Source organism: Lampris incognitus, chromosome 6 (genome assembly GCF_029633865.1).
Source record: "Lampris incognitus isolate fLamInc1 chromosome 6, fLamInc1.hap2, whole genome shotgun sequence".
In the NCBI taxonomy this organism is placed as follows: domain Eukaryota; kingdom Metazoa; phylum Chordata; class Actinopteri; order Lampriformes; family Lampridae; genus Lampris; species Lampris incognitus.
The window spans coordinates 34,670,605-34,692,736 of NC_079216.1; the positions used below are offsets into that span (position 1 = coordinate 34,670,605).

At 42.7% G+C, this 22,132-nt stretch overlaps 2 protein-coding genes across 3 annotated transcripts in view; one reads left to right on the forward strand and one right to left on the reverse strand.

The window, feature by feature from the left end:
- The window catches only part of slc6a15 (solute carrier family 6 member 15), a 48,191-nt gene extending 34,517 nt beyond the window's left edge, over positions 1 to 13,674 (forward strand). The window contains exons 9-12 of the mRNA XM_056282327.1: positions 802 to 994; positions 3,763 to 3,922; positions 4,382 to 4,544; positions 12,330 to 13,674. Of these exons, the coding sequence (XP_056138302.1) occupies positions 802 to 994; positions 3,763 to 3,922; positions 4,382 to 4,544; positions 12,330 to 12,710 (897 nt within the window). The 3' untranslated portion in view covers positions 12,711 to 13,674. The remainder of the gene's footprint in view (positions 1 to 801; positions 995 to 3,762; positions 3,923 to 4,381; positions 4,545 to 12,329) is intronic.
- Positions 13,675 to 13,866: 192 nt separating this feature from the next.
- The window catches only part of lrrk2 (leucine-rich repeat kinase 2), a 78,591-nt gene continuing 70,325 nt past the window's right edge, over positions 13,867 to 22,132 (reverse strand). For both annotated transcript variants that reach the window (XM_056281393.1, XM_056281392.1), the window contains 9 exons: positions 20,515 to 20,727; positions 19,996 to 20,171; positions 19,413 to 19,485; positions 18,548 to 18,738; positions 17,790 to 17,942; positions 15,829 to 16,055; positions 15,636 to 15,704; positions 15,279 to 15,415; positions 13,867 to 14,816 (listed from right to left, as the gene is read on the reverse strand). In XM_056281393.1, coding sequence (XP_056137368.1) covers positions 15,291 to 15,415; positions 15,636 to 15,704; positions 15,829 to 16,055; positions 17,790 to 17,942; positions 18,548 to 18,738; positions 19,413 to 19,485; positions 19,996 to 20,171; positions 20,515 to 20,727 — 1,227 coding nt within the window. In that variant the 3' untranslated portion in view covers positions 13,867 to 14,816; positions 15,279 to 15,290. The remainder of the gene's footprint in view (positions 14,817 to 15,278; positions 15,416 to 15,635; positions 15,705 to 15,828; positions 16,056 to 17,789; positions 17,943 to 18,547; positions 18,739 to 19,412; positions 19,486 to 19,995; positions 20,172 to 20,514; positions 20,728 to 22,132) is intronic.

Below are 22,132 nucleotides of genomic sequence, written 5' to 3' on the forward strand. Positions count from 1 at the left end.
TATTTAAACTCATATGCCTTCGTCGCCTCTACTTCTTGCATCCTCACCATTCTGCTGTCCTCCCTCTCATTCACGCATAGGTATTCTGTCTTGCGCCTACTGAAATTCTTCGCAGTGTAATGTGCAAAAAATTTAGGTCAAAGGTTGCCTAGGTCCTTTGAATCCGCCCACTCCACCGAGTTGATTGATTCTTCTGGTCTGGCATCATGGCGGGAAACAGTGGTTTCTTGGTTGAGAAAGTGATTATTCAATGAGCACCGTGGGAGGGGGGACTAACGATTAGCCAATCAGCACCATGGGCAGGACGAATCGTTGTCAAGCTGTTGTCAAGCATGTCTTTTCAATATCACCCGACATTATAGTCTGTTTTTACTTTACTGTACTCCACCCTTAAAACCCCAGAAAAACCAGTATGTCGGCATGGCTATGCATCCGTGTTGACTTAAAAGAAACAGATTCAGGCGGATACATTGGTCTCTAGGGACTGTTGAGGGAAAACTGAATCCTCCACCCCCACGGAAATCTGTTAGGGTGGAGACAATGTCAGACTGAAGATGGAAATGGAGTGTAATGAGTGGACAATTCTATCTGATATCAGGACAGGTCAAAGGTCAAACGTTTAAGCATTGAGACACCTTTGAAAAGGATTACAGTTTTGGGCATAACAGTTGAATAAATCATTTATTTGCATGTACAAACATGACAAACCAGAAAGTTCAGGATTTTCCAATTGAGTTAATATTCATCATTTTGCCTTAACTTCTACCTATTCCTCCTTCTGTTTCTTTTCCCCCTCTTCAGGCCGTCCAAGGCACTGGTTTAGCCTTCATAGCCTTCACTGAGGCCATGACTCATTTCCCAGCCTCGCCCTTCTGGTCTGTCATGTTCTTCCTCATGCTGGTCAACCTGGGCCTTGGAAGCATGTTTGGCACCATCGAGGGCATCCTCACACCGCTAATAGACACCTTCAAAGTCCGCAAGGAGTTTCTTACAGGTTAGGCCTTCAGTACATTACTAGACCTTTTAAAAACTTGAAACCTTTTGAAATCATGGCACAACATGTGATTTCTAAAAGACTTGGAGTCTTATGGCATCACATCATAATGTGATTCTACAATGAGGCTTTCAGAGATTATCCATTTTAAACTAGGTTTGCTCTTCATTGATTTCACCATGCTTTTGCAGCCTAGTATGTATAATTAGTCATAATTAAAGACTCAAAAACAGCTTTTTACACAAGGAAATTTATAAAGATAATTTCCCCATATAAAAAGATGTTTTCTTTATAATGTTTCCAGCTCGTTTTGTTTTGTTTTGTTTTTTGTTTTGTTTTTTTAGCTGCTTTTCAATGTACCAGTGTGATTTTTGTCAGCATGATAAGGGCCACTGTTTGGTCCTTTGAAACAAATGGTTTCAAGAGGAATCTGCTTTGGTAATGCTCCATTTCCACTCAGCTCAACTTTATTCCAGGCATTTAGCTCATGTATTACATTCCCATCAGCTCAATGTCACTGGCTTTAATGTTAGCAGCTTTCTAACTACTACTTACCACTGTTCGTCTTCAAGAGTGGAAATGTAAGATTATAATACACCCCTTTACAAAACTTCAAACTGTATAACAAGCTCTATATATAAATACTTTCCATATATTTCTTACACAAATACATGGGTTGGGTAAAGGCAGATATTTTCTCACTTTTGAATAACTTTGAGTTGGAAGAAAGCTCATAAAAAGTTAACACAATATCTTGGATGCAAGATTAAATATGTTTTCGTCGCGTAATATGTGGAGTCTACCAGGGTCTGTAGTACATCTTGTGCTCTCCAAGTGAATTGTGTTAGGCACTGCTGTGCTTGTACAGTGTGTGCCAGTAAGTATCATTTCCCCAACCCGAGTTATAAATGTCTCAACACCAGTTCCACAGACATATTCCTGTTCCTGTTCATTAGGGGTCCAAGCAGCGAAGCTGGTGGAACCCTATTGTATTTGTTAGGATTATTATTATTTTTCTCCACTAAAAGTGTGTGAGGCTCAGCAACCGTAAGTCCTAGACCAACCAACTTTGGTACGTGGATTCCTATGGCCCCCCACTACTCAGGCGCCACAAATCACCTATGTCAGCCAGATGATGGCGCTATAACAAAGGGTCATGCGTAATTCCCACACCATAAGTCAGATCAACACAAAACTGCACAGACATATGCATCTGAATGTGCTCTACAACTTTGTTATCGGGACCACATATGTCAGCCATATAGTTTGCCCGCCATTTTGACTTGTATTAGTTTGGGCGCGGTTTCTCAGCTAAAAGTGTCTGAGGCTCAGCAACCATAAGTCCTAGACCAACCAAATTTGGTAGGTGGATTCATACGGCCCCCCACTACTCTGGCACTACAATTCACCCATGTCAGCCAGATGGTGGCGCTATAACAAAGGGTCATGCTTAAAAGGCCATAACTCCCACAGCATAAGTCAGATCAACACAAAACTTAATCGACCCATGCATTTCAATGTGCTCAACAACTTTACTATTGGGACCACCTATGTCAGTCATATAGTTTGCCCGCTATTTTGACTTATTTGGTGTGGAAGCGCTGCAGCTCTACATACCACACGCCAGGACGCCTGGGGATAACGACATACTTTTTCTTTTTACGGCAGTCGGCTAGGACGCAAGAAATCAGACACCGTCTGGTCCAGTTTTGGAAACTCTGGCACATGTTTCTGAAGCAATGGAAGTGTTACGACATTTAAAAAAAATTACGGTAATCATCTAGGACACAGGCAACCCAAGTAATCCGACATTGTCATATCTAGTTATTATTATTATTATTGTTGTTGTTTCTGCAAAATTCTTCCATAAAAGTGTCTGGGCAGCAAAAACTATACGTTGCACAGACACCAAACTTGGTAGGTAGGTTCCAGACCTGTTAACGATCTTACAGTAGAGTTATTACCTTCACACACCTCTAGGGGGCGCTATAATAAGCACAATTACGTTTTGGGTCACATTTCGGGCTCTCTATGGAATTTTTGCGAAAGCTCCCGAATCTAACGCACCCATTTGCGCCAATTTCGCCTACCAAATTTTCCCACCATTTTCAAAAAACTTAAAGTGAAAGTAAAATGAACTTGTCTGAGGCTTTTCATCCGATTCGCATAAAATTTGGTATGCGTCATCTCCAGACAATGCTGATAAAAAGTTGTCAAACGAATTTTGATATGTCATTCCATTTCGAAGTAACATGTCAATCAAAATTTAAGGTGTGGCCCATAGTTATTCTATTGCCTATATCTAGTGATGTGATTGTCCCAACTTAATGAACCTTGTCGCGCACAATCACCACAACATTCTTTGGAAGCATGCGACGTTTTGTGAAATTTCGTCCATAGGGGGCGCTACAACTGACACATATCAATATCTCAAAAACCGCTTGATCAAAAAATCTGAAATTTGTATTACTTATACTTGGACCCATTTGGCTACATTGCCTAATGTGCTGATTGGCTGGATTACCAAAATGGCTGCCAAACAGCCAATCAAAATTCAGCAGCTAATATCTGCTAGTGTGAATGGCCAATCTTCATGAAACTTGATAGGCTTATTCTTTGTGGCACATAGAAGCCATGCACCAAATATGAAACAGATCGGACACATGGCGGCTGCAATACTGCTTGGACCCCATTAATCGCCGCTTGCGGCTATATTTATAATTGTATCTCAGGATTGAAATAACAAATGACCATCTTTACTCCTGCAGTGGGATGTTGCCTGTTGGCCTTTTCCATTGGTCTCCTTTTTGTTCAGCGCTCAGGGAACTACTTTGTGGCCATGTTCGATGACTACTCAGCTACCTTGCCTTTGCTCATAGTGGTCATACTAGAGAACGTGGCAATTGCCTGGGTCTACGGGACTGACAAGTATGTACTATACACAAAATCTATACATATGACTTCTGTTAAATTTGAAAAATATTTAACAAGTCTTTTTAAACATTTACACTAAGTGTACAAGAAGTCTAAGAGTTTTGTCCTAAAAGAAGCCATCCGCAACCTCAAGAAAGCGACATCATTTCAGAGTGACTGCCTAGATGACAGTACAACTAATTTTGCTGAATAATTAGCTAGTTAAAAATGTTTACCCACAAATAAAATGTTTGATGCCTCTATTTTTGAATGATTGAGAAGTTACTTGAAAGTAACATTTGGCACTTATTCGGAAAGAAAAGGGAGAGCCATTGAAAGCAGCCTATAAAGAAGGCCATCAGGTTTAAGAGGCATAAACATCAAACCGTTCTAAACACTTTTCCACCAACATCAGATCATACCTCCTGTGGCGTGCTGTGTTCTCATCACTGTGCTCGGGGCTTCCCCCCTCAGGTTCTTTGAAGACCTGAAGGACATGCTTGGTTTCACTCCATTCCGTTTCTACTACTACATGTGGAAGTATGTCACGCCCATCCTGCTGTTGGTCCTGCTTGGCTCCAGCTTCATCCAGCTGATCATGACCCCGCCCAGCTACAGCGCCTGGATACAGGACCTGGTGAGTCAACATCTCCTCCTTGCCCCTCTGGGGAGCAGAGATCAATGGAGGGGTGGGGGAAGGACTAGAGGTTTTCCGACTCAGTAGTTCTGGAGCAACTAAAAAGCAAATTAAAGGGTTCAAAGTAAATGAGCCGTTTGGCTAAAAATGGCAAGGTGGGAGGGGGGTCGTGTTTAAGGGAAAAAACACACAGTGTTGAAACACCCTTTAAGTTCCAAAGAACAACAGGATGTATGATCTGCCACACAGACATCCAAGCACTTTTGTTTGATCAGATCATGAGATTAAGTGACTATAGTCCCTGTCCATTTTTTAAAGCTTTCGTGGATGGAGCAATGGCCATTGGGTAAAAGGTTGGCCAGCTTGTGTGTTTTAATTCTCACTGATTTGCCTAATGAAGCTAGTCAATGGTCAACTCATTGTCTCAGTTAAATAGGAATGTTTGAAGATGGACTAAAATACATTGGAGTCTATTCTTACCGATAGGGTTAGTGATGTGGTAGTGAGGAATAACTTGGCGGTAGAAATTTTCCCCATTCAGAAATGGGGATTTGTGCCTAATTATTATCAGTAGTGCTGTTTTGATCGCACTGCCTCCTTTTGATGATTTGCTGCCCCAAAATACTTCGTGTTCTGACAAAGCGGTATAGTTCCAATTTATGATTACCTCCTTAAAAAAGTTACATTAATAAACAAAATATCTCCATAAATTGTGTTTTGTCAATTTGTGATAGTCAGCAGGTATTGGTACCCAAATTAAGGGGTAACATTTGGCACGATATTTTCAAATGCCTATCATGGATTCTAATTAAGGCTGAGTTTCCATCAAATTGGTTTAGGTTTATGGTAAAAATTGCGATTGTAGCATTGGGAGTGAATTAGGAAGAAAGTGATTTGTAAGAGGAGCAATACTTTGCCAGTAGATTATGAAGACATTTTGCCCCCAGAGATGACTACCTCCTGTCTCATTAAAAACGTTCTGAAGTCTTCGGTTTTCTTTGCCTTTCTGACCAATCAAGTTGGTGATCCATTGTGTCTTTACGCATGCTCAATAATCAAGGTAAGGAAATCACAGAAGGTGAATCAGTTCATCTGGACACAACGTTTAGTGGGAGAAACGTTTCATCACTCATCCAAGTGACTTCGTCAATCTCAACTGACTGCAGGTATCCCCACCATTATAAACAATGCAGTTGCATAACGACCGAAACCAACGATTGGTTTCATATGCAAATTGGCGTGACCATTAACTAGAGTTTCAATGGCCATGTGGACTATTCACAGAGGATTGAGGAATAGTTGCAATCACAGCATTGTAAGATGGTGACGGATGTATTCTTAGCCCCCCCCCCCCTCGGTTTCAGGGATGGTCATTCCCTCTTCACATAGATGGCCTCTTTGACTCCCCGTTCAAACCAGCGTTCCTCCCTATCAAGGATGTGCACATCCTCATCATTGAAAGAGTGGCCACTGGCCTGTAGCTAGGTGTAGACTGTGGAGTCCTGGCCTAACACGTTAACTCTTCTGTGTTGTGCCATCCTCTTGGCCAGGGTCTGTTTTCCCCGATGTACAAGCCATGGCAAACCTCCCGGCACTTAATAGTGTACACTATATTGTGCCGGGGTACCCTATCCTTGGGGTGGACCGATTTCTGGCGCAGCATGTTTTGGGGTTTGAAAGCAGCTGAGATGTGGTGTTTGGAAAATATGCATCTCAACTGCTCTGACACTCCTGCCACATACGAAATCACCACTGGTTTACACTTAGGCAGCTGTTGTCCTTCTCCTCTCTTTGATCGGCTGGTGCACTGTTTGGGCATCTTCCTGGCTTTGACAAACACCCAGTTAGGATAACCACACCTAACCAGGGCCTGTTTAATGTGGGATTTCTCCCCTTTCCCGGCCGCTGTGTCGGTGGGCGACGTTGTCAGTTCAGTGGTACAGTGTCCTGATGACTCCTAGTTTGTGCTCCAGTGGCTGATGAGAGTCAAACCTTAAGTACTGATCAATATGTGTAGGTTTACGGTGGCGACAGTCATGGGCGCAAGTCCATGAATTCTGGGATGGCATCCAGTGCTTTACCTGTGCCCCAATCCATAGGGTTAGTGGTTGTGTCAGCAAGGGCAGCCGACATAAAATTTTGCCAAATCAGTATGCAGATTGAAAAGACCATACCAGATCGGTCGAGGCTCCATACCGGATCGGTCAAGGCCCGGGTTAACAACGGCCGTCATTGGTGCTGTACCCTAACAGGGTACCAATAGAAACTGTCAAATCCACTGTGGTGAACCCTGAGAAACAGAGAGTAAGCCAAGAGAAGAAGAGGAGTATGTGTAGGTTTAAGGTAAACATCAAAAATCAAATGTCTCCCATCACCAATTGCAATTTCACAGTCTAAGAAGTCTAACTTGTCATTTTCACATCCTCACTGGTGAACTTGATGTGGTTGTCCACCGAGTTAATGTGATCGGTGAAATGTGGTATGTCCTGAGACTTAATTTTAACCCAGGTGTTGTCCACAAATTTGAACCAATGGCTAGGTGGTGTCCCTGGATAGGACATCAGAGTCCTCTTTTCCACTCCCTCCATATACAAGTTGGCCACTATAAGTGAAACTGAGGAACCCCTAGCACATTCATACTTCTGCCTATAGTACTGCCCCCTGTATGTGAAGTACGTGGACTGAAGACACAGCTTCAGGAGCAGACACGCTTGGTCAGTGTTAAGGGTGGGCCTATTTCTAAGAGTGGAGTCATCCTGTAATTTAATACGGACCACCTCCACTGTTTCATCAACAGGAATGCACGTGAAGAGAGACGTAACATCATACGAGACCATTGTTTCATCCGCCTCTATAAGGATGTCCCTCACCTTATCCACACAATCCAGTGTTCTGAATGTGATGTTCATTACTGCCTACCAATGGGTTAAGTATAGATGCCAGAAATGTTACTCCCACTAAACTTTGTGTGCAGATGAACTGATTCACCTTCTGTGGCGATTCATTGTGCTTGCACGTGGCTGTGAATGATCAGCGTTGTTAAATATGCAGTACTTGATTTACATATGGGTTTTATTTGGCTTTCACAAGGGCCATCACTGACAGTAACACCGTGGTAGTCTCTCAGTGGTAGCCACTGCAACGGTATTTTTTGAATGAGCTCAGATTATCACTGTATAGATATTGCTTGGCACAATCATTTTACCCCCTTAACGGTATGAGTATGGGCCACTATGGCCCTGTTTACACCTGGCATTAATAAACGTCTTGGGTGATCCAGTCACAAGTGGACAGCTCTAAGTACGTCAGTTCACACCTAACATTAGAATACGTCTCCACATGCATCTCGAGTGACCACTTGTGATCAGATCTCACTTCCGCACTCGATGTGCAAATAAACACGTGCATCATTTCCATTTGCAAAGACAAAATACGTTGTTGTTTTTAACTGGCAGGAGTCAGCAATGAACTTCCTGTGCAGTGTATTATTGTGGTTTCTTCTTGTTTTTTCACACTTTAATTGCATTTTCAGACGGGGAGCAATTGGCGCACCTAAGCAATTTTCAATGAGAGGCGAGCGGGCAGGTAGGGAGGCACAGGCAATCTGTCAGGTGGAGCCGCAAGCGGGCGCAAGCCTGTGAAACTGTCGCAGTCGTGCTCGTCTCACGTACACGCCAGAGTTGAACTGTGTCGAACTTCTTTCTACACAACGCGCACCCACAAAATGGAAGAGAGAATGATCCTTTCCATGTAGGAAAGGATAATATTAATAATAATAATAATAATAATAGGATTGGTTTTTCTTTCCATGTGATACGTTTTCTAAACAGTTGTATGTCTATCTCAGCTAAACTAAGTTCAACTCAGTTAAATTAACTGAACCAATTTGAAAGTTAGTAGTTATGTTATTTAGTTATAGTGTGGTGATACACAAATGAGGGTAGATTCACCAGGGGCTGCTGCTCCTTTAAGGCAGACGTTCAGAGTGCTGACGTAGGCGCTGCTTAGAGTTTCCGGGGTGGAGCCATGTTTGCAGCAGCCCAGCGGTTAGCTGGTTGCCACGAGAGATTGTGCTGTGTCGGTGTCGTTTTGTGTGGCGAGTAAACGGAATTGACTCGACTCGATCTCTCCGTCTCCTCATTCCTGCACTCCCACAATAGACTCTTTATTGTAATATTTCTAGAAGATATATTTTACTATGTTTCTATTGCCTATAAATTAAATGCAGTTGTATTGGCAGGGATACAGTAGTGCACAGAAGCTGTTTCCATGGTTACCACATGTAGCGTGCCTGGCGTTTACTCGCGGAGCGCTTGTCTGCCTGTCTATTCGCTTTGAGACACGGCGGATCCAAGCGGGTACGCAGGCAGTGTCACTTAATAACATGACGCGTTGGCATGCAAATGATTACGCACCTCCGCTTACGCAGAGGATGTCAGTTGAGTTGGCGGTCTTTCAGTGTGGCCCAGCACACATTCGCGTACACACTGATAAAAGAATGTGGCCATATGCGGCCCAGACCACCTCCGAATGTGGTCTGAGCAATCGGATGTCAATGCATCCTCATCGGATCACCCGAGACCCCTTAATGCCAGGTGTAAACAGGGCTTACGGGTGGTGATAACAGGGTTGGTTTTCTTTTATCTTGATGGAGTCAAGTAAATGCTTTTTCTGTGAGAGCCCCATAGCTGTGGAACTCCCTACCTGAGGAAATTAGGCTAACAAACTCGCTGCCTTCTTTTAAATAACTTCTTAAAAAGTACTTTTGAAGGAAGGCTTTTTTTATATAGTAAATCCATTGTTGCCCAGTTTTTATTTTTTATATTATGTCTCATGCTTTTATAATTTTACATCTTTAATTTTTTTATATTTTTCTTTCATCCTCTTATTTTAATTTCTATTATAATCCTTGTTTTATAGGCTATAATTCTCCTCATTTTAGTTATGCTCTTGTGACTTTATCTTGACTGTCTTACCTTGTTCTGTGGAGAGGATCTGGCAGTATGCCCTATATTTCTATTGTATTTTGTTGTTTTATCTTGACTATGTGCATTATTATTTTTAATGCAAATAATGATTTTAGTCAATGACAACACAAATATTTAAACCAATTATACAAATGAAAAACAAGTATAAAAATATAAAAAACTTAAATGTTTCCTTTATTTTTTTAAACCTTTCTCAAAAGTTATGACCACACTCACAGGCATACACACACTCTGCAACCAAAATAAAATAGTGTCATTTAACCAAAAACAAAACGATGCAGGCCTGAGTCGTTGCTTGGAAGCGTAGTGACCGAAAACAAATGGCCGCTTCACTTACTGGTGCAAGCTACCAAATAAAATAGCACGTGCATTGGTTAGTTGTTACTCACAAATCCCTGAGTTGGCAATGTGGGCGAAGGATGAGGAAAACTGGGCGTTTCATGACGAGGGGAATGATGAGTGCAGTTACAGGCTGGCTGGTGACAACAGTCCAGATGAAAGGATAGCTGAGTGGGAGACATCTACTCTTCCATAAGGTCCAAGGAATGTTTCCTGGTCCTCTCATTCAGTTTCCATGCCTGATTGTATTAATCCACACCTATGTGCATTATTTTATCTTGTTGTGTAAGCCGTGGGGTTTAAAAACCCCACTGCCATCTCTCCTAAACATCTCCATGCCTGACATACCTGTGGAGGCATGGAGATGTTTAGGAGAGATGGCAGCGGGGTTTTTAACTAGATTGTTTAACACAATCTTGGAAAGTGAGAGGATGCCTGACGAGTGGAGAAGAAGCATACTGGTACCGATTTTCAAGAATAAGGGTGATGTGCAGAACTGTAGCAACTACAGAGATATAAAGTTGATCAGCCACAGCATGAAGATTTGGGAAAGAGTAATAGAAGCTAGGTTAAGAGCAGAGGTGACGATTAGTGAGCAGCAGTATGGTTTCATGCCACAAAAGAGCACCACAGATGTGATGTTTGCTTTGAGAATGTTGATGGAGAAGTATAGAGAAGGCCAGAAGGAGTCACATTGTGTCTTTGTAGATTTAGAGAAAGCATACGACAGGGTGCCAAGAGAGGAGGTGTGGTATCGTATGAGGAAGTTGGGAGTTGCAGAGAAGTATGTAGGAGTGGTGCAGGATATGTATGAGGGAAGTGTGACAATGGTGAAGTGTGCGGTTGGAATTACAGATGGGGTGGAGGTGGGATTACATCAAGGATCGGCTCTGAGCCCTTTCTTGTTTGCAATGGTGATGGACAGGTTGACGGACAAGATCAGGCAGGAGTCTCCATGGACTATGATGTTTGCGGATGACATTGTGATCTTTAGCGAGAGTAGGGTGCAGGCTGAGGAGAGCCTGGAGAGGCAGAGGTATGCACTGGAGAGAAGAGGAATGAAAGTCAAGAGGAGCAATATGGAATACCTATGCATGAATGAGAGGGAGGACAGTGGAATGGTCAGGATGCAAGGAGTGGAGGTGACGAAGGCATATGAGTTTAAATACTTGGGGTCAACTGTCCAAAGTAACGGGGAGTGGAGGAGAGAGGTGAAGAAGAGAGTGCAGGCAGGGTGGAGTGGGTGGAGAAGAGTGTCAGAAGTGATGTGCGACCGAAAGGTACCAGCAAGAGTTAAAGGGAAGGTTTACAAGATGGTTGTGAGACCAGCTATGTTATATGGTTTGGCGACAGTGGCACTGGCGAAAAGAGAGGAGGCAGAGCTGGAGGTGGCAGAGTTGAAGGTGCTAAGATTTTCACTGGGAGTGACGAAGGAGGACAGGATTAGGAATGATTATATTAGAGGGACCGCTCAGGTTGGACGGTTTGGAGACAAAGCAAGAGAGGCAAGATTGAGATGGCTTGGTCATGTGTGGAGGAGAGATGCTGGGTATATTGGGAGAAGGATACTGAATATGTAGCTGCCAGGGAAGAGGAAAAGAGGAAGGCCAAAGAGGAGGGTTATGGATGTGGTGAGGGAAGACATGCAGGTGGCTGGTGTGACAGAGGAAGACGGAGAAGACAGGAAGAAATGGAAAAGGATGAGCCGCTGTGGCGACCCCTAACGGGAGCAGCCGAAAGTAGTAGTAGTAGTGTAGGGCACCTTTTAATGCTGTTCAGAAAGGTGTGATATAAATAAAGTTTATCCATCCATTATCCCACCGCTGGCTACCCATGTGCCATGGAGAGCCGTGTGTATGCAGGTTTTCGTTCCAACCCGACTCCACACCAGGTGATTTCACTGATACATTCTTCCTCTTTGGTTGAAGGGTTGCTAATCAATGAAATCACTTGGTGTGGAGTCCGGCTGGAATGAAAACCTGCATACACATGGCTCTCCATGGCTCATGGTTAGCCATCCATCCATTATCCAAACCATTTATCCTGCTCAAGGTCATGGGGATGCTGGAGCCTATCCCAGCAGTCATTGGGTGGCAGGCAGGGAGGCACCCTGGACAGGCCGCCAGTCCATCACAGGGCATAAAAAGCATCCAGTGTGTTAAATTATTTAAATAAAGTATTTAAATAAAGCTTATTATTAATAATAATAATAAATGGTGTGGTTGAATTAAATAGGTGCTCTAGTTATACAATTTTAATAACAAAAATGTCTCAAATATTTAACCAAAAACTATTTCACTTCCAAAGAAATAAATATTGGACATAGTGGACTAAAAATAAAAAGACATTCAAACATTGACATTAGTTACCTCCATCTGAGAAAAACTAATATTACTTAGCCTTTGTTTAGCCCCAATAACCTGTTATACCTTCTGTTCTATCAACGTCTGTTTCTCAGGGTGCAGAGAAGACATTGAGCTTCCCTCCGTGGGGCATCGTCGTCTGCATCTCCCTGGTGGTGATGGCCATCTTGCCCGTTCCCGTGGTCTTTGGCTTGCGCTACTTCAACATCATCGACGAGGGCTCTGGCGGCCTGTCCACAGTCTCCTACAAGAAGGGCCGCATAATTAAGGAGACCGCTCGGCCCGGGGAGGATGATGACGCCAGCCTCATTCATGCCAAGTCCCCCAGCGAGGCACCCTCGCCCATGCCTGGCAACAGTATCTATCGCAAGCAGAGCGGTGGCGGTGGTCCTGATGTGGACACTGCACCCAACGGCCGTTATGGTATTGGGTATCTGATGGCCGACATGCCGGACATGCCTGAGTCGGACTTATAGCCTGACTGCAAGCCCTGTCCCGACGTACTGGTTGGCCAATCCATAGGCCCTACCCCTCTGCGTGCATTTAGTCGTCAGAATCATTCATATATACTTTGACTTGTACTGAATATTCTTTGTAGATATCGTAGCTGCTCTCCTTCTTGTTGTCTCTGAACCCTATATAACTGTCTACCTTAAAAGGACGTGTGAGTATACATCATCCTTGTTCTGTTCCATTGTCTGGCTGCGTCCCAAACTAATCTCAAGCCCCTTTCCCCCCCCCCCTCTCATACCCCAAGCTCACTCCTCCTTGTAGAATAGAAAAGGTGTAGCAATAAGGTGGACACTCCACCAAGCCTACTTGATGCAGACTACAGTAGGGTGTCTAGAAGAGAGAGAGGGGGTAAGGAGGGGCAGGGATCAGCTTTGGACTGGGCCCTTTGTGCATCTACGGGGAGTATGAATTGAAACCCCTTGACATTCTGCTGTAAAATGGCTGTGTACAATATGACTCCCACTCTCAACTTCTGGCTGAAAAGTGCCGAGATTAGCAGTGTAGCCGCTTTGGATGGTGTGTGACGATGCAATACTGACTCCCGTTTTCTTGGCAGTACAACCCCCTAGCTGAAACAGCGAAAGGAAAGCACTGAAAACCACTCCCATGATTGTTCACGACAAAAAAAAAGTGTGCCTAAATAATTTATGATATTTGTTTATAGAATACAGGATGGACGTTTAATATTTAAGGTATTCTGTAAATACAATATATAAATATTATAAATATTTATCTGAATAGTTTGGATATCAGAACACTGTGTTTATATGGTTCAGAAGTGCTTCAAATCCTTAACGCTGGTCTCTCTTTTTTGTTAACTAATGTGCTATCTGTATACGAGGGCTAAGTCCTCCATGTAAATACTTTTTTCCATGAAATGGCTGCAAATGCAATGTCTTTTATTTCCCTGTTGAGATTAAAGATCAAACATGGTCCATACTTGGAACTGTCATTTGTGTCATCTGTAAATTTCCTGTATCCAGCAAGCAATGCACCCCCCCCACACCCAAAAGAAAAGTTTTTTGTAACTTAAGAGGTAGTACTCTAGATATTTGTTCAAACCACTACCAGATTTTATGTCTTCATTAGGATACACGATCAAACAACAAAAGTCATACTTCAGTATTTTACTCAACTTTTACTTAGTTACACAAATACTTTTGCCCTGTTTATATTTTGATTGTTTGAACCAAAGTTATTGTCAAGAGAAGTGCAAAAGTAGACCATTAGCAGTTATTTACGACCACTTACAATGTGCGTGAATTCTAAAATTACCTCCCATCTCCATGCTATTATTGGAAATAAAGCACAGACGACAACTTTGACAGAGATGGTCAATCATGGTAAATAAAATAAACTTTACTAACATGTTCTGCTTGGCACATGACAGGAAAGGTGCTGCACAAAGCAGGCAATATAATGACATTTAATATTCTGTCTACTTACTGAACTGGAGTGAATGAGAGCTCACTGTTAGACAGACAGACACACACAGACACAGACACAGACACAGACACACACACACACACACACACACACACACACACACACACACACACACACACACACACACACAGACACACACATACATCAGAATAAATAAGTAAATATGAACTTTGAGAGGAAAGGATCCTCTTCCTTTGGCCTACTGTCCAGCTTCTCAGGAAACTCACAGGTTTAAGAAAAAAAAAAAAGAAACGGTTCCAGCTGGCTTTCCTGACACAGTCCAGGAAAAAACCACACAGCCTGATAACAACACAAATTGAGTCATCTGTGTCCCTTTTAACAACAACCTCTCTTGAAAACCACACAGAGATTGTCTTGCAAAACATATGGCAACATAGCTCACAGCCGTGCAACATTGTAACAAAAGGAAAAGAAAAAAAGAGAAATTGGTAGCCATATATCTCGTAAGGGACAATTGCAATAGAACGGCAATAATCAGTTCTTGGTTTATCAGTGCAGTGAAGTAAGAAGTATGGCTGTCAGAAAACGAAGTAAACCTTCCCCCTTAACATGTAGTGCCGACACCTCAGTCCATTTCAGTTGATCCCTTTAAGAAGTACATTCTGTGAAAAGAAAAGATTAAAAAGGAAGAAAATACGGTCATTGTTACTGGTTCATGAGTACAAACTGATATTGTGTGCTGTAGTTATCACTGTTGTGTTAAGTCAAGTCTGTTATGAGATTTTGCATTCCACTGTCACTACAAGAGACTTGATTCACCATATGAGACTTGAGGTTTGGAGATGCACAGAATAGGATATAGTAAAATCAAGACTTACGGTTGGTCTAGGATTAAAATCTATTTATCAATAATAATAATAATATCATCATCATCATCATCATTATATTTATTTCTAAAGGATGTAGTAAAATGTTTACAAAGTGCTATCACACTCAAGTAAACACATCACCATCTAATCTCCTCCATTATGTAATTTAACCTCATTGCCTTTACTCATTTCAGACAAAATAAATGAAGTCAGGCACGAACAAAAGAACAAGACGTGAAATGTGTGAATACGTACAAAGCTGTAGACTCAGTCCTGATGGGCCTGCTCTCTCATCTTGGCTGTAATCTCTTCTCTCACCTTACAGTGTTTGGTCAGGTCCTTAACCTCCAATGGCAGGGCGCTGTTCCACATCATCAGCACTGACTCCTCATCTAGGAATGGAGTCACGCATGGGTGTGCACATGCATCACACACACACACACACACACACACACACACACACACACACACACACACACACACACACACACACACACACACACACACACACGAAACTACATGCTGACTAAGTTTATGAGGACGAACTGTGACACATCCCTTTTTCCCCCTTTTAAGAGCTTAATTAGTTAAACAATAAGGAGTCAGACTCACCAAACTGATCCTTTCCTTGGGAGAGTCTCCTGCCCAAAACCAGCACCACATTTTTTCGGTTCATGGTTGCTATAAGAAAGACCATGACGTGTAAAATTTACTAACTTTCTGTGGATAGGAAAGCTCTCTCAGCATATCTTAAGCATATCTTATATTAAAAATTTCAACATATTAATAAAAGTGAAGTACACACCTATGATCTCGGGGGCCATGCTGCGGATGGACTGACAGTGGGGGCCGAGGACTTGAAGCGCCTGGTGTTTGGACAGCTCCACTAGCAGCAGGTAGCCTCCTCTAGTGCCAATCCAGAGTGTTGCACTGCTTTGTACAAGCAGGGCCTTTATACTGGCCCATGTGGGAGCATCCTCCTTGGGGATATCTACCAGACTGCCCGTTCTGGTTCTCCAGGATGGGTCATGTCTGTGTGAAGTTAAAAAAAATTACATCAAGAGTAAAGACCTTTATTTATTTATTTTTCCCCAAAGAAGGAGACCAGGCAGTCCTCTGTCCTTTTAGAAGTTCTGTTGTCCATTGAGAAAGAAGTAGGGCTAAACACAGAGACTGGTCAGTAGAGACATGGGAGAGACACCACCTGTGGGATTTATACATGGAGACTTTACCATTCGCTTATCCCTGAGATAACAATTATCTTCTTCTACACAACATCTTCACCCCCTTAAAGGATAATTCATTCATTAATTTTTCAAACCGCTTATCCTTACTCAGGGTCGCGGGGATGCTGGAGCCTATCCAGGCAGTCATTGGGCAGCAGGTGGGGAGACACCCTGGACAGGCCACCAGACCATCACAGGGCCAACACTCATACACATTCACATCTAGGAACAATTTTTTTTTTTTTTTTTTTTTTAGTACGGCCGATTCACCTGACCCGACATGTCTTTGGATTGTGGGAGGAAACCGGTGCAACCGGAGGAAATCCACACAGACAGGGGGAGAACATGCAAACTCCACACAGAGGACAACCCGAGACGACCCCCAATGTTGGACTACCCTGGGGCTCGAACCCAGGACCTTCTTGCTGTGAGGCGACCGCGCTAACCACTGCGCCACCGTGCTGCCCTTGCTGTGTAAAGGAGGATAATTCTGGGCCATATTTTATATCAGTTCACCCACCTGCTTCATTTTGGAGACATGGAACCACTGCTGGGCACAACTTTACAACAGTGTCTCACAGAGCAACTCAACACAAGCCTTAAACTTGTCCTTTCAAAAAAAAAAACCCTCATGTTGCAGTTAGACTGTGTACATGATTTCCTATTATCAATGACTTCTCAGTTGTGCTGGCTAGGTAGTTTATAGATGATTACCACGACCCAGGAGAGTATAGACTGGTCATTCCTGCAACCTGAGGCAGGAAGTAGTTCAGCAATGTGATGGATTATTGTTGATAATATCGGACATTTCAGGTAATAGGTCTTAATTTGCACTTTTGTTTTCACTTTCAAATATGTGGTTTAGTTGAATGGACTGAACTGAACTTGTTGAACTATGTCTGAATATTGCCCCACATGACGCCACTGTAAAGCCGAGTCTGGCAGTGGTCCAAAATTTCGACAATGAAGCTGGTGAGTAAAATGACATCATAATCACGCACAATGGAAAAAACTACAAAAATAAAACCCAGGTTGTTAAAAAAAAAAAATTTAATTATCCTTTACTTTAAGCTGACTCATTGGACAAACATTTACCAAACAGTAGGGGTGGGCCAGCTGACTGGAAAAACAAGTATCCAGTACAACTATCTTTTCTTTTTCAAAACATGTACATGTACGCGCGAGATAACCCAAGCTGATGACAACATGCTGCCCCCCACTTACAGAAACTAGAAACTGCATCTCTAGAAACCTCCTGTTTTTGTTTGTTCCTGGACGTGTTTTATGTTTTTGACTGACACGACTGGCTTGGGACTACAGCAGTCCATTTTTCTCCATAGAGTGATATGATATCTTTTGTTGTGTGTAAACGGTAAAAAACAGAGTCATTTAGTTTTGATTTGCCATGTTCCTTGTAGCTCTTGGTATCTCTTCACATCTCTGTGTAAAAACAAAACACACAAAAAAAAGAAACTATATTTGACATAATGAGCTTTATTGTCCTCACAAATGTAACAACTCTCATCCTTTGTGTGTGTACCTTATGAGCTGGGCACAGTCAATGCGGTCCACCATCCTTTCACTCTTCTTGTCCCACACCTCGATGACGTGTCCCTGAGCCTTGCTGAGGTAAACATGTTTATCCACCACCATACGAGAAACACAAGCCTCACAGCTTACTGATCGCTGCTGTCTGGAGAGGACACACACACACACACAACAACAACAAATGACAATGACTTCAACTTCAATTCAACTTCATTTCATTTGCAAAGTTATCTTCCACCATTTAATACCACACCAAGCTCAACAAGTCACCTTGTTCTACCTCCAAACTGGAAACCCATTCAAATTATTCAACCAAAGCTCAAAAAACAACAACACAGCTTTTATGATGAGGTACAAATAAAAATGTTCTGAAGATAAAACATCAGTTTCAGTTCAGATACAACCCAGCCTCCATTTTATTTTATCTGTTGCTTGCACGAAACCCATTTTTAATGTTGGATAGATGCATACGATCAGTTTTCAGAAACTGTCTGCATATTGTTTTAATTGTTATTTAGGCAGGGATGGGTTTTGTTGAGCCTGCATGGTCTTTAATAACTGCCGAGCTCGAAGGCACAGTTGCTGTTGAGGGGGTTAGTGAGTAAATAAGTGCTACTCATTAACTTTTCCATCAAGATTTTAACAACGACACCAGAGAATGAGTCAATGACCTGCCAGCTAGACAGTCATAATTCATCTTCTCTAAACTATAAACCTGAGCTGCATCTTGGTACCACAACATGAACTCACTGGAAGATGAGGTTGGGCCTCGTGTCGATTTTCCTTAACACATCATAGTCAGCGGTGAATGAGAGGATCCTGGTTCCACATCCCGCCCACACCGTGCTCCTGTCCAGCGAGTGAATCGACTGGCCAAGACACACGACTGGGGTGTTGACATTCCCTATGGTGAGGGTTTTGACTGGCTGGCCATTCTCCTGCTGAGGGAGAGTGGCACGGAAAGTAAATGAAGTTGCCAAGATGCTGTTAAGTGATCTAAGGTGAGACTAATTAAGAACATTTTTGGACGAGCAGTTGCCCTGATTCCATGTAACTGTAAACCAAAGCAAATAAACAAAACAAAAAAGTAGAAATGCACCAGGCACTTATCCTTTAATGCTATGTAGTGGTCACAGTCCTCAAGCTAAATAGAAGCTTTGCTGACAGGCTTTTGTTGCAAAACTTTCATATGTCAAAAGTCACTTTTGAATGTCGTTACATCATTATTCATTTGGCGGATGTGTTTCCATCACTATTATCACATAAATCCTTTATCAAAAATTAAGATTATGTTACACAAGTAAAATCTATTTGCAAGACAGAGGAAAATTGACCATATCAACTGTTTTCCATTCAGTTTTCTGAACTTGTTAGACCATAATTTCAGATTTAAACACGTACAAGGAAACCCCACTCTAAAGTGCACACATTTTTAGCGTGACTGGCCCAAGGACTGATTACTAAACATTAAAATTAAAACTCAAGCTTTCTATGAAACATATCAAAGTACTGACTCAAAAAAAAATATATCTTATCCATCCATCCATTATCCAAACTCCACACAGAGTGATCACATTATTGTTGGATTCTTTATTTAATGATATCCTTTATTTACCATTAGGGCAGAGTCCTCATAGACGGTGAGAATACCATCTGCTGTTCCGACCAACAAGTAATTCTTCCTTTGCCTGAAATGAAAGGACAAAAATGTAAATAGAATATTTAAATGGGTTATTGGTAATATTTAAATTGGTTATTGCATATTCACAAAAAATAAGTTCTACTTTGATCATTCTGATGCTTATCTATGCAGCTAAAATCATACACATTCAACTTGGTCTGTGGCTGCAACATCTCGCCCTGATTTGGCCCAATTTGGAAAGGCAGCAAAAGGCTCTGGTGATAAAGTTTTTCTCACTCTAATGTGATCTAATGAAATGAAATTGCCTCCTTAAATTTCTCCTTCCTCCTCTTCCTAAAACTTTGGAAATCATATCAAAGCACTAGCAGTTTCAACATCATCAGTGAGACCTAAAAAAACCCAAAGGATTTTTCTCATCATGGATGTTGGTCAATCAAAGTTGGATGAAAATCATGTTCTGATAAAAACAACAAAAAAAAAAATCAGTGCTGGGTACTTGTTTTTTACAATCAATTAGCCCCTGCTAGTGTTTAGCAACTTGTGCAAGGATACTTACGTGCGACGAGGAAATGTGTGAAAGAACAGCGATGTGACAGCGTCAGTGACACTCTGCAGGTGATGCCATGTCGACATGTCCCGACTGTTGATGACCAATATGGAACCAGACTGGGTTCCAGCCACCACCCTATCGCAGGCCTCAACCAGGCATAGGACAGGACTGGTGTCAATCTCCTGTTGGATGGAACAAGCAATCTTGAAAAAGGGAATGAAAGCAGTAATTCTGGTAGGATTAATTCTATATTCTACCCACCAAGCTACAAAAAGAGAGGATAACACCCAGTGGTCACATATTCAGTTTCTTATGAACTGATGTCTGGATTTCATAACAGTAGATGGCATTGTTAAACAGACCACAATCCTAGTTTGTACCTAGCCACTTAAAGTCAGAACAATGCTCCCCGTTTTTCATGCGTGTCTATACCCATGGGCATAAAAATAACTGTGTAATGAATAGAAGGTTAATGAAACATTTGGAAATATTACATAAAATAAGGCTTTGAGTCATGCAAACTACCTGTGCAGTAATAATGCCAGTGTCCAAGTCCACCGCCATCACAGAGCCCAGTTTCTGGGTGGTGCTGCCCCCTCCCAGCCAGGCCCTGGGGCTGGAGTAGTGGCCTTCACTGCTGCCATGGCCCACAGCGAAGCATTCAGCGCTGGGAGCTCCGGGAACCACCAGCTCCCTCATCAGGCATAACGTCTCCCCGGAGTTAAGTCTCTCAAAGACCTAAACATAACAATAATGTGATAATAATAAAATACTGCTGCTGTTTTTATAAACTTGTTTCAAACTTGGGTAATGAGACCTGCTCTGTGCACAAAGGACCATCCAAACCTCTGGTTCAGATAAGGCCATGAAAATCAAAGCAGGAATGACAATCTATATCTTCTAAACTCATGGCCAGTTTGATTTGACATGTCGGTTGGTGTAGATCAAGCATACTACTACTACTACTACTTTCGGCTGCTCCCGTTAGGGGTCGCCACAGCGGATCATCCGTTTCCATTTCTTCCTGTCTTCTGCATCTTCCTCTGTCACACCAGCCACCTGCATGTCTTCCCTCACCACATCCATAAACCTCCTCTTTGGCCTTCCTCTTCTCCTCTTCCCTGGCAGCTCCATATTCAGCATCCTTCTCCCAATATACTCAGCATCTCTCCTCCACACATGTCCAAGCCATCTCAATCTTGCCTCTCTTGCTTTGTCTCCAAACTGTCCAACCTGAGCGGTCCCTCTAATATAATCGTTCCTAATCCTGTCCTTCTTCGTTACTCCCAGTGAAAATCTTAGCATCTTCAACTCTGCCACCTCCAGCCCCGCCTCCTGTCTTTTCGTCAGTGCCACTGTCTCCAAACCATATAACATAGCTGGTCTCACAACCCTCTTGCAAACTTTCCCTTTAACTCTTGCTGGTACCCTTCTGTCGCAAATCACTCCTGACACACTTCTCCACCCACTCCAACCTGCCTGCACTCTCTTTTTCACCTCTCTACTGCACTCCCCGTTACTTTGGACAGTTGACCCCAAGTATTTAAACTCAAATGCCTTTGTCACCTCCACTCCTTGCATCCTGACCATTCCACTGTCCTCCCTCTCATTCACGCATAGGTATTCTGTCTTGCTCCTACTGACTTTCATTCCTCTTCTCTCCAGTGCGTACCTCCACCTCTCCAGGCTCTCCTCAACCTGCACCCTACTCTCACTACAGATCACAATATCATCCGCGAACATCATCGTCCATGGAGACTCCTGTCTGATCTTGTCCGTCAACCTGTCCATCACCATTGCAAACAAGAAAGGGCTCAGAGCCGATCCTTGATGTAATCCCACCTCCACCTTGAACCCATCTGTCATTCCAACCGCACACCTCACCACTGTCACACTGCCCTCATACGTATCCTGCACCACTCCTACATACTTCTCTGCAACTCCTGACTTCCTCATGCAATACCACACCTCCTCTCTCGGCACTCTGTCATAAGCTTTCTCTAAATCTACAAAGACACAATGCAACTCTTTCTGGCCTTCTCTATACTTCTCAATCAACATTCTCAAAGCAAACATCGCATCTGTGGTGCTCTTTCGTGGCATGAAACCATACTGCTGCTCGCTGATCGTCACCTCTCCTCTT